This window comes from Notamacropus eugenii, chromosome 5 (assembly GCF_028372415.1).
Source record: "Notamacropus eugenii isolate mMacEug1 chromosome 5, mMacEug1.pri_v2, whole genome shotgun sequence".
In the NCBI taxonomy this organism is placed as follows: Eukaryota; Metazoa; Chordata; class Mammalia; order Diprotodontia; family Macropodidae; genus Notamacropus; species Notamacropus eugenii.
In genome coordinates this window covers 5095987-5108182 of record NC_092876.1, presented here as the reverse complement: position 1 = coordinate 5108182, position 12196 = coordinate 5095987, and the positions used below count along the sequence as shown (strand labels likewise).

The following is a 12196-nucleotide window of genomic DNA, read 5'->3' as shown; positions in this document are numbered from 1 at the left end:
CAAAAAGAGGAGGAGAGAGAGGAGAGAGATGAGAGAGAAGAAAAGGAGAAAGAAGAGGAGAAAGAAGAGAGGAGAGAGGAAATGGAGAGAGAAGAAAGAGAAAAGGAGAGGAGAGAAGAGAGGAAAAAGAGAGAGGAGAGAACAGAGAAGAGGGGTCTCTTCCCACCCAGCCCAGGTCGGAGGGAATCCTCTCTCCCACCGCTCCTGGGGCTAAGAGAGACTTCTCCCCACTCCACCCCTCCAAGGGTGAAGATCACCCTCTGGATCATCCTCATTGGAAAAGTTGCGGTTGCTGAGCGCCACAGCAGCGAAATGGCTCGCCTATGGGGAGCGAGTCAGAGACAGCATTCCAACACACACGGCTTTCCCAAGCCCAGGGTTTTTTCTAATACTTTTGAGGCTGGATGGTGAGCAGGCAAGAAAAGGAAGAGGGGAGAGAGGACAGAAAAGAAACTCAGTCAAAGGAGTAGTAAGGAAAGAGAGAGAGAAGCCCTGAGCCGTGAAGATCACCTGGAAGTGACGTGGAGGCAGTGTGGGGCAATGGTCAGGAAGCTGTGGCTCAGAGGCTGCCTTTTTTACCAGCTGGTGACCCTGGCCAAGGCAGCAGTGGAGCCTCAGTTTTATCTGCAAAAGGAGGGAGTAGCACTCCCAGGTCCTTTTTGACTCTGACTATTCTATGAGATGGAGGGAGGGAGAGAAAAGAGTGGAGGAGTTAAAAGGGGGAAGGAAGATCCCTGAGAAGGCTAGAGGGGAAGGCAGAGAGGGCCAGGGAGAGTGAGCCCTGACCTGGATGGGGTCACCAGGGCTCACAGAGGTAATGGGTGAGGGGGATGTCCTGCTTTCCATCACAGATGTGGCTAGGGATGGGGGGTCATGGGATTCCCATGGAGACTGGGGAGATAGAGATGCGAGGCTCCAGCCAGTCCCTTGCACACAAACATCCCTTTGTCCTGGCGGTGGAGGGGCCCACAACGAGGCTGTTGTCCTCCAGTCAGAAGGAGGGGAAGCTCAGAATCCCAGCCCGAGTGGACCCTCCAAGGGCACTGAGTCCCTGGCCCCAGCTTGCACTGAGCAAGTCCCGTCTGGGCCTTTGTTTCTCTGTCAAATGGGGAAGTCAGGAAGGGATCAGTAAGCCTGTCCCAGCTACCACCTCCAGTCTTGTTTCCCTTCCCTTCTCTGTCCAGGGGAGGTCTCTCCCTGAGATGCCTGGTGCTAGGAGGCTGCAGTGGGTGTGAGCTCCAGGCAGAGCCGGAGGAGGGGAGTGGGGATGAGTGGAAAGGGAGGGAGACAGCCAGAGCGGAATCGGCAGAGGCAGAGGCAGAGAGAGAGGAGCAGAGGCCAAGACAGAAACATCTTTATTCAGCAGGAGATGGAGACAGAGAGAGAGAAGTAGAGAGAGAGACAAGAGAGCTCCAGCCCTGCCAGGGCATGAGGCCCCATAGCCTATAAACCTTCCTCCTGAGGAGATGAGACACTGAGAGACACAGACTGGGGGAGACAGAGGGACAGAGACAGAGGCAAAGGGGAGAAGGAAGGGGCAGGGAGAGGAACAGTGGACAGAGATAAGCAGAGGTACAAAAGGACTCAGGCTCAGAGAGGAGAGGATTCATGGAGTTGAAGGAGACACGCAGAGGAAAGACAGGGTGGCAAGTAGGTGAGGAATAGATGAGGGAGAACAGAAGAAAGGGGGGAGAGAGAGGGAGAAAGACAGCAAGAGGGACAGAGAGACAGGGAGAGATGGAAAGAGAGGGAGAGAAAGCGAGACAGCAAGAGGAAGAGAGACGGAGAGATGGAGAGAGAGGAAGAGAGAGGGAGAGACAGAGAGTGAAAGGAAGAGAGAGAAAGGGAGAGGTGAAGTGAGGAAGAGACAGAGGGAGATATGGAGAGGGACAGAGAGAGAGAAAGAGACAGAGGAAGAGAGGGAGACAGAGAGACAGGGAGAGATGGAGAGAGGAAGACAAAGACAGAGAGAAAGGGAGAAATAGAGTGAGAGGAAGATAGAGAGGGAGAAATGGAGAGAGAAAGGGAAACAGAGAGAGAGGAAGAGAGATGGAGAGAGGAGGGGACAGGGAGATATGGAGAGAGAGAGAGGGAGGGAGGGTGAGAGGGAGGGAGGGTGAGAGAGACAGGGAGAAATGGAGAGACAGGGACAGATGGAGAAGGAGAGGAAGAGAGGAAGAAAGAGAGGGAGAGAGGAAGAGATAGAGACAGAGTGACAGGAAGAGAGAGACGGAGAGATGAAGAGGGAGGAAGAGACAGGAAGATATGGAGAGAGACAGAGACAGACTGGGAGAGATGGGAAGGGGGAGAGAGGGAGACAGAGGAAAAGACAAAGAGAGAAGAAGAGGGAGAGACAGAGAGAGGGAGAAAAAGACAGATGGAGAAGGAGAGAGACAGGAAGAGAGAGTGAGAGGAAGAGAAATGGAGAAATGGGGAGAGGAAGAAACAGACAGACGGAGAGAGATGGAGAGAGAGAGAGAGAGAGAGAGAGAGAGAGAGAGAGAGAGAGAGAGAGAGAGAGAGAGAGAGAGACAGAAACAGAGACAGGAGGAGACAGAGGAAGACAGAAGGGGGAAAGGGAAGACTGGAAACGTAGAGGAGACAGAGAGAGGAGAGGACAGAAGGAAGAGGGAAGAGAGGCACAGAGGAAGGGGCAGACTGACTAGGAACGAGACAGCCGATGACCCTCCTGCCCACCCACGCCTCCCGGCCTGCGTTTCTCACCTGCTTGTCCTCTGCCAGGGCAGCCCCAGCCCAAGCAGCCCCATTATAAGGGCCCGGGCTCTGGCTCCTGCCAATGAGAGGCTGCCTTCCACCCCCCACCCTTATCGCAGGCCCAGACCCCAAGGCTCCACTGCCGCTAAATCGGGCTCCTCAGCTGTCATCAGCCCCTGCCCAGCCTGATACCTAGCAGACAGCTGGGCCCAGCCTGCCAGGGCAGACTGGGGGGTGGTTTGCCTTCCCACCTGTTCCAGGGCCATTTTTGGCTTCTTTGAGAGGCCCCTTGGACAGGTCCTAGGTCCAAGAATAGAAACCCCTGAGCTGGGGATGGAGGCAGCCACACTCAGGGCACGAGATGGACAGACGTATGTAGGGAACAGAGTGGAGAGAGGCGTCAGAGTGGGGGGGTGTGGGTGGGAGGGTGGGCAGAGGCCTCCCAGCTGCCTCTTCCAGCAGCTCTGCCTGTCTCTAGGGAGGCCCCACCCTACCCCTCTGATCCCCCACCTGTTTCTCCTCCTGAACAGGTCCAACATTGGCCTCCTGTGTGGGTCACGTTCCCCCATGGTTCCCTGTTCCTCCTGTTTTGTAGCTCATCTCCTATTTGCCACAAAACTGGGCCACTCCAGCAGCCTCCCTACAGGGCTGCCCAATCCCTCCAAACAGCTTGGTGCTCAAGGCCTGATAACTGGCTAAAGCATCCTGGGCCTGGCATTCAAGGCCTCTCCTGACTTGGCACTGCTGCCCACACATGCGCTGTTCTAGCCAGATCAGGACATTCCCCAGCCCTCCCCTCCCTCCGCTGCAAAGACTATGACCCTCAGCCCTCAAATAGCACTTGACAGGTCTTTTAATGAGCTTATCAGAGACACAAAATTTGAATCTTGTAATCAATACCATAATGGCTGTCATTGAAGGTGAAGGTGGGCCAAGGCGTCCCTTAGCTCTCGGCAGCCCTGTGAGGTGGGGGCTATGTTTATCCCCATTTTACCGATGAGGAAAGTCAGTCTTCAGAAGGTAAAATAACTTGCCAGGGACACAGAGACCCACAGGGCCCCAGGAAGTCCAGCTCTGTGGCCTCCAGCCCCGGCCAGGTCTGAGCAGAAGCTGGCTGCTCCCCTGGCCAGCACATGGCCCCTTCCCATGCTGAGGCCCCAGGCCTGCCCCCAGCATCTAGCCCTTGGCACCCAGCACGGGCTGGGGATGAACCTGCTGGATTCAATGGAACCTGACTGGTGAGGAAGGGAGAGCATGGGATCTGGCAGAGAGGGCCTGGCCACAGTGGGAGAGGCCCCAATCTAACTGGAGCACTTTGTGCCTGGAGGGCAGCGAGGGGAGATAAGGCTGAGGAGGGCCCCAGGTACAGCAGGCCCAAGGCAGCGCCAGCCTGCCGCCGGGTTTATTAAGGAAGTGGCTGCCTGGAACCCCCTTTGCCATTTGTCCTCCCTTCCCCCCAGGAGGCCTTCAACAACTGATCCTGACACGATCCAGACACTGAAAGCCCCACAGACAGAAGCTAGGGCAGGGAGGCCAGAGACCCGGAGAGGGCAAGCTCACACCGGGAGCACAGCCAATGGGGGCGAGGATAGCAGCAATGTGACAGGGAGAGGTAGTGGCCCAGGGCAGGGGGCCCAGGCTGGGGGGTCCCTCGGGACCTGCTGCCGGGGAGGGGGTACTCAGGTCGCCTGCAGCCAGCTGCCCGCGGCTTCAACCTCTTTGGTTACCACCAGAAGCACCTCACACGGTCCCTTGGCCAGGGCAGCGGAGAGGAAATCCCTGGGGAAGAAGGGGAGAGGCAGGTTTCTGCTGGGTGTCCCCAGTGTGCTCCCCACGAAGCTCATCTCCCTCCAATGTACCCGAGCCCTCCCTCCCACAGCCTGTCCTCCCTTCACCTGACCTCCGCTCACCTGAGCTCGGCCTCACCACCCAGGGCCATGGGTTCCCGAAGCTTTGAGTCCAAGTTGTAGTAAATGCCGCCCACCTGGCGCAAGGCCACCCAGTGCCGCCGCTGCAGGGGAAGGGACAGCAGACCCAGGGACACAGGGGAGGGCAGGTTCAGGATGAATCCCAGTACTTGGGGCAAGGCCAGCTGGGCCAAGGGCCTGGGGAACAGGGTGGGGAGGAGGTTCAGCTGGGCATGGCCTGCTGGGACGCCAGCTCCCCCTCCTTCTCTCCTCCCCCATCCCCTCTCACCTACGCCGGTCCCACCACACGGCTGCCAGCCCCAGGCCCTGAAGCGCAGCCATGATGACATTCACGTCGTAGTTCCCTGTGCCCAGGAGGCTCCGATGAGGGTTCAGGCGGGAATCAGGGGCCAACCTGGAGGGGGCAGTGGGGAGGGCCCTGATGGAACGTCTGCTCGGATGCCCAAGGGGCACCCAGGTGGGGAATGTGCTCAATCCTGCGCCCCCACGGCCAGGTGCCTCCCCTCCGCCATGGGACAGGCAGAGTCAGAAGGAAGACCTTTCTCCTCCCCTCTCCCACTTTCCCCTGTGGTCCCCTGAGAGAGGGAGAAAGGAGAAAGCAAGGCACAGAGGGAGGCCCCCCTTTCCTTTTGTCTTTGTGCCTGCCTCTGGCCCAGACACACGGCCTTGTGCTGTAGGAGCATAACGGATACTTGTTTGGTTGGACGGACCAAAGGGGCCCTGGCTCCACGAGGTCTCAGCTGGAACCTCCCTGGCTTCTCCGCTGGGCCTTTCGCTGGGCAGGGATCGCTGCCCACCATGGCTGCCGCGGTCTGCCTGCCCTGTCTCTCCGCTCCAGGCCAAGCTCGTTCAGCCCCCAAAGGGATTTGCCCGTCACATAACAACTAAACAGTAATTGCTTGTCTTTTACCCAGGAGCCCTGAAGGTCTTCCCTCCCAGTCTGATTTTTTGTCTTTTTGATTATCCCTCGAGGAATTTAGAGAAACCTATCCATTGAACCAGTGGACCTCACTCAAAGTGAGAATTCGATAGGACTGAAAGGGCCAGGGTCTCCCCCTGCCTTCTGGGCCGTCTCCAGTCGTCCTGATGGTCAGGCCGCTGGACTCAGACGCTCAGGAGAACAAGGGGAGGCTGGTGACCTTGCACCGCCCTCCCTCCCTCAAACCCAAGTCAACTGCAAGTCGTGTCATGGGTCCTCTTGTCCCTAAAGCTCTCAGCCCCTTCTCAACAACCCCCACAGTCGAGTACAAAACCCTCCGCCCGGCCTGCCACCCACCATGGGCTCATCTGGGCAGTGACCAGGCCCTGTGGGCCTTCCCCACACCTGGAGGGCTCTCCCTGCTCCGCACGGACCTGACGCCCCTATGATCCTTAATTAGCTGTCTGTCTGTATGTCTGCCACCAGATCCACAGCTCCCGGGGGGCAGGGGCCACTGCCTCCAGCCCCCTTCGGGAGAGCCTCGACAGCCTCCGTCCCTGGGGTGGACAAGCAGTCCCTCCACGTCGGGTGATCCTCTCTGACTGCAGCCGGCTCTCCTGACCAGGCTCCCCCTGGGCTCGCACCCAGACCCAGGGAGGGGCCAGAAGCACCACCCTCGTTTGCAGAGGCAGAGAACCAGGCCTGGCAAGTCCCCTGTGAATCCCTGCGTGTCAGCCCTCCCCAGAGCCTAGGAAGCAAGCGTCCCTCCTTGGTCTGGCATTCAAGATCAGCCTTCCTCTGCCACATTGGTGACTGCAGCCCCCCAGCTCCCTCCAGCCTCAGTTTCCCTATCTGTAAAATGAGAAGGCTGGAAGGCTCTAAGGGCCTTCTCTGGGCCTCTAGCGAGGCTGCAGCCCGCACGGCCCCTCACTCGCCTCCTCTGGACCTTCCTCAGACACTCTGACTGTCCCAGAGACAGCCCAGATGGGGAAGCTGACCCAAGAGGGCGCCCCTCCCCGTGGGTGCCCGCAGCAGCAGAGGGTCCTGGGGGGCACAGGAGGGGAAGGTCACCTCTTGCAGATCTCATCGGCGGCCTCCTGGCTAAAGAGCTGCTGCTGCAGGACGTTGTTGAGGGCGTGCACCGCGCACAGCTCCAGGCGCTGCCGCTCATGGTACACGGGCACCGGGGGCTCAGCCCCCTCCTTGGGGGTTCCCAGTGGCCCCGGGCTCCCCGACATCCAGGGTCCTGTGCACACACGGGGAGACACACGTGAGCCACACTCAGGCTTGATTGAAGGTTGAGGCAGAGATGCAGAGATGGGTGGGGCAGAGACAAGGGGTTCAAGACAGACTCAGATTTGGGGGGTGGAGATGGGGTGCAGACAGGGGAGCCCAGAGACAGACAGAGTGGGGTTCAGAGACAGACTCCGATTTGGGGGGCAGACAGGGGAGCCCAGAGACACACAGAGTGGGGTTCAGAGACAGACTCCGATTTGGGGGGCAGACAGGGGAGCCCAGAGACAGACAGAGTGGGGTTCAGAGACAGACTCCGATTTGGGGGGCAGACAGGGGAGCCCAGAGACAGACAGAGTGGGGTTCAGAGACAGACTCCGATTTGGGGGGCAGACAGGGGAGCCCAGAGACACACAGAGTGGGGTTCAGAGACAGACTCCGATTTGGGGGGCAGACAGGGGAGCCCAGAGACAGACAGAGTGGGGTTCAGAGACAGACTCCGATTTGGGGGGCAGACAGGGGAGCCCAGAGACAGACAGAGTGGGGTTCAGAGACAGACTCCGATTTGGGGGGCAGACAGGGGAGCCCAGAGACACACAGAGTGGGGTTCAGAGACAGACTCCGATTTGGGGGGCAGACAGGGGAGCCCAGAGACAGACAGAGTGGGGTTCAGAGACAGACTCCGATTTGGGGGGCAGACAGGGGAGCCCAGAGACAGACAGAGTGGGGTTCAGAGACAGACTCCGATTTGGGGGGCAGACAGGGGAGCCCAGAGACACACAGACTTGGGGAGCTGAGGGGCACAGACGGACAGCTGGGGGGGAGGGGTCACAGAGACAGACTGGGGGAGGGGCGGCAGAGACCAGAGCCGGGGCCCAGAGGCGCCGCCCGCACCAAGGCGCTGAGTCAGGCGCGGGGACGCGGGCTGACGCTTAGGGATCCCGCCCCGCCCCGGCCCGACCCGCCAATGGGGAAACTGAGGCTCAGGCAGAGCCCGAACCCCGGCTGAGCCCCTCCCTCCTGTTGAGTCGCTTGGCAACAAGCCCCACCCCTGCCCCCCATACCGGACCCTGTGGGACTCGCCTTCCCAGAGCTCTCCGCGCCAGGGCTGACCTTCCCAGAAATCCTCACGGCCCCCTTCGGAAGGCTTTCCCAGCAGCCCCAGAGGCCTCCTGAGGGACGCTTTCCCAGAAGCCCCTTGGCTTACAATGGGACTCGCCTTCCCAGAACCTCCCGCGGCGGGCCCACAAGGCCCAGACGGCCAGGTGGAGGCGGGCACTGGATTGGCCTTCCCAGAAGCCCCCGCGTCTAACGGCGGACTCATTTTCCCAGGAGGCCACGCGGCCGCCTCAGGCCCACACTTTCCTAAGCGTCCTCAGAGCGGCCTAAAATGGCCTTCCCATAATCCCTCGGGAGTCAGAAGCGCGTAGTGGGGAAACCGAGGCACAGAGTTGGAACAAACAAATGGTGGGGAAACAGGGACAGCGTGAGGAAACTGAGTCACCGGGGAGGAGACAAGAGTGGGGAAACTGAGGCGGTGCGCCCTGGGCTCTGGCGCCAGCAGGAGCAGGTCCAAGCAGGCCTTGAATGCCCCCCACAGTGTTGGGGGAGCTGGTGGTCCGCTGACACCCCCATCTTGTGCTGGTGACCTCCAAGACCTAGGGGTCGGATGGGGGCGGGGGACCCCAAAACCAGGCTCCTTCACCCCCACATGCTTCAGGGTCAGAGGGGGGGCAGGGGGACCCCCAAACCAGGCTTCTTCACCCCCACATGCCTCGGGGTCAGAGGGGGGGCAGGGAGGACACCAAAACCAGGCTCCTTCACCCCCACATGCCTCGGGGTCAGAGGGGGGCAGGGGGACCCCAAAACCAGGCTCCTTCACCCCCACATGCCTCGGGGTCAGAGGGGGGCAGGGGGACCCCAAAACCAGGCTCCTTCACCCCCACATGCCTCGGGGAGGACCCCAAACCTGGGGCCCTTCACCTCCACATGCTTCGGGGTCAGGGGGGACCCCAAACCCTGGACCTTCCGCCCCCAGGGTGCCACACAATACTGGGTGGGGCTGGGCTGGCAGGGAGGGGCACTGATGACCTGGACACTGAGCCCAGGGCTCCCTTCTTGGCCCCTTGTGCCTAGCACAGAGTCAGGATCTCCTCTCCTCCCCCTGGGCTCCCAGCATAAGACCCAAGTCACAGAGGAAATCAGAGATTCCCATTGTAGCAAAGACACCCCAGACTTTATTGGCTGAGGAGGCTGGCAGGAGAGAGGGGAAACTGAGGCAGGGTCTGGGCCCCAGGCAAAGGGCAGCCTTCCTCCTGGGCCACCTCAGCACAGCTGGATCCCAGGCTTTGGGGTACCGTGGGTGCCGCAGGCTGCAGACAGACAGACAGACAGACAGATGGCCTCTCCGTTTCCCCCCTCCATCCCCCCACCCCTGTGATCCACACTAGCGGTAGGCCAGTCACTTCCCTCCTGCCTGCCTCAGTTCCTCCATCTGTCAGATGAAGGCTTAGATGGCCTTTTCTGCTCAAAATCGATGATGTGAGGATCACAGGGATGTCTCTGGGAATCTCTGTCCCCAATCCCTTTCTCTTTGCACTCTGATTCTAATTCAACACAAATTGATTAGACGCCTGCTGTATGCTCGCCTCTAAGGAACATGCTGGAAAGAAGTGCAGGCTTGGTGCTGGGCATGGAGGGGGCACAGAGGGAGAGGAGGCCCGGGCCTGCCTGGTGCTGGGCACAGAGATGGGGGCACAGAGGGAGAGGAGGCCTGGGCCTGGTGCTGGGCATGATGGGGGCACAGAGGGAGAGGAGGCCTGGGCCTGCCTGGTGCTGGGCATGATGGGGGCACAGAGGGAGAGGAGGCCTGGGCCTGCCTGGTGCTGGGCACAGAGATGGGGGCACAGAGGGAGAGGAGGCCCAGGTCTGCCTGGGGGAAGCACAGGGGCAAAGAGTCTTAGAGAAGCGAGATGTCTTGCCAAGTCTCCCAGACCGTACAGGGCGGGACTGGCCACTGAGTTTTGTTCCTGAGATTATTGATCCTTTCCTTTGGTATGTGCCATGATCTCTGTCCAGGTCTCACCCAGAAGCTCACTGAGACTCAAGAGCCACCTGACTTATCTGTCACTTCCTGCAAACTTTAGCTAGGCTCACAGCAGGTACTTCATAAATGCTTGCTGAGTTCCACTAAACTAAGTGCCTCACAATGAAGACTAAGCCAGACTATGGAAAATGTCCCAGACTCTGAAAGTCATTCTTTAGGGATATCAAACCTTGGATGATACTGCCTGATATTGGAGAGATCGTGGAGCTGTCCAGGACTTCAGGAATAGTCAGTGAGACAGAAGGAGCAGGGACAGCCAGGGGATAGACAGAGGTCCAAACTTGGGGCACCATCAGGGAAAGGGGAAGCGGTGGGGCCTGGGGGAATCGGGTTCAGAGCTGCGAGCTAGGGGGTTGAAGCTTACCCAGGAGGCTGCCCCAGAAGGTGGTTAGGGTGGCAGAGCCAGTAACTGCCCCAGGCTCTGCTGGGTTTTCCCGCCGGGTCCGGACACAGAAACTCTGGCCACTGGAGCCTGGTGGTCCCCTCAACTCCACATCAATCACATGCTGGTCGACCAGGCTGGGGTCACAAGGTTGGGGTCATGGGTTGGGGACAGAGCTGATGCCCTGTCAGGGCTCCCCTCACTCTCTGGCCCCAGTTCCAACTCACCTGAGGTCAGAAACCAGGATGCCAACCACACCATCAAAGCCTAGGCTTGGGGCGGCCAGAGCGGCAGCTGCCATGGTGTTAGAATTGCGGGGGGCAAAGGGGCAGAGTCCCCGGACGGGCCCCTCATAAAGCACAGTCCGGGGCCCTTCCCTGGGGACCCTGGCCAGGGGCCCCTCCAGCCGGAAGCCATCAGGGTGTGTTGCCATCGTGATGCAAAGACTCTAGAGGGGTCACAGGTTATGGCTCTAAATTTCCTGTCACATCCCAACCTGCTCCAGTTCAGCTACCACATACCTTCCTTACCTGTAGCCCCCCAGATGCATCCAGCCGGGATATGTCCTCAGCTCCCCACAAAGCTCCCCGAGCCACAAACACAGAACGGCCTGACTTCCTCGAGGCCTCCAGAAGCTGCTGTTCTGTGTCCCTGTCAGCAAGGGCCGAGGGGGACCCCACCTGGGAAGACAGGAGAAGAGGAGCCGGGCAGGAAAAGTGCCCTGGGGTTCAGGGCCCCAAGAAAGGGAGAGCTATCTAGAATCACGGGCCCAGGATGTCAGAGCTGGGGCACCTTGGAATACAGAAGGTAGAGTTTTGGAGCCAGGAGGGGTCTTAGAAGGTGGAATGGCAGAGCTTGGAGGGAATTCAACCAGAATATTAGCCCAGGATGGGGGGAGCTTAATGCACAGGACAGAGAATGTCAGAGTTGGAGGGGCCCAGAGCAGACTAAGAGAGCTTGGCAGGGGGGATATGGCATTAGTGCAGGGCACATAGGGAGCTTCACCACAGGATATGGGAGCTGGGAGGGGCCTGAGAATCTTTGTCATCCAATATCCTATTGAGAGCAGAAAGCTGGGGTGCAGGAGGTGAGGGAAATCCTCACCAAGAGGTCAGCATGGCTCAGGATCTGAGCCCCAAAGTCCTGGATGATCTTGGGGTGAGCAACCTCAACCACCAAGTCTGGACTCCTGTAGGGAGGATGGAAAGGAGATGGAGAGAGAGAACAAGCATTTGATCAGTGCATATATGTGCCTAGCACTGTGCTACATGCCTGTAAGGTAGGTCACGGGAGGGGAGAGATCCTGAGAAGTCCAGGTGGTGGCAGATGGATGAGCACCCCCAAATCTCTTAAATAGAGGATTCCCCACCAGGAGAGCAAGGCTGGAGGTCACTGACCTATCACCCAGGGTGCTGAGGTCAGAGAGCCTCAGGGCAGGGGGCAGGGTGCTCTTCAGTCTCTTGGGGTCCCGATTCCAGACAAAGGCAAGCTCCAGGCCATGCTGGGCCCCCTCAGCCTGCAATCGAGCAGCCAAGGCCTGACCTGTGGGGATGGGAGAGAGACACCTGGCAGGTCAGGAGCCAGGGAGCCCTGGGGCAGGGCTGAGAGGCAGGAGCCAGATACCCTACTCACCAAGACGCCCATAGCCCAGCAGGCCGACCTTCTTCAGGTTCTGATCCTGGGCCATCTCTGGTCTCCTGAAGCCCTCCTACCAGGCTGACACTGTCCAGGGCTGAGCTTTGGTCAGCGACCTTTGGACCTGGAGCTTGTTGCCTGGAACAAGGCCCCTGACTCGAGATAAGGGGAGGGCAGATCCCTGAACCCTCTAGAAAAAGAACTTCCCAAACTCAGCAGGTGGCACCTCCCTCTCTCATCAGCCAAGATCTGGGTTGGAAGGGTCTCAAAGGCTGTCT

General features: G+C 59.4%; 1 protein-coding gene across 5 annotated transcripts; it reads right to left on the bottom strand.

Moving 5' to 3' along the window:
- Window positions 1–3550: 3550 nt before the first annotated feature.
- On the bottom strand, window positions 3551–12053 carry LOC140503242 (josephin-2-like). Of its 5 annotated transcripts, XM_072607010.1 has the most exons (10): window positions 11916–12053; window positions 11681–11825; window positions 11388–11472; window positions 10814–10963; window positions 10511–10731; window positions 10266–10420; window positions 6634–6808; window positions 4912–5037; window positions 4626–4820; window positions 3551–4494 (listed from the first exon to the last, which is right to left on the bottom strand). In XM_072607010.1, exons 1-10 carry the CDS (start codon window positions 11968–11970, stop codon window positions 4395–4397), a joined length of 1407 nt encoding a protein of 468 aa, XP_072463111.1. In that variant the 5' UTR covers window positions 11971–12053; the 3' UTR covers window positions 3551–4394. The 5 variants fall into 5 exon arrangements, with proteins under 5 accessions (XP_072463111.1, XP_072463112.1, XP_072463114.1 ...); XM_072607011.1 differs by lacking the exons at window positions 11388–11472; window positions 11681–11825 and having other exon boundaries at window positions 11916–12050; XM_072607012.1 differs by lacking the exons at window positions 3551–4494; window positions 4626–4820; window positions 4912–5037; window positions 6634–6808 and adding an exon at window positions 9010–9167 and having other exon boundaries at window positions 11916–12046.
- Window positions 12054–12196: the final 143 nt, after the last annotated feature.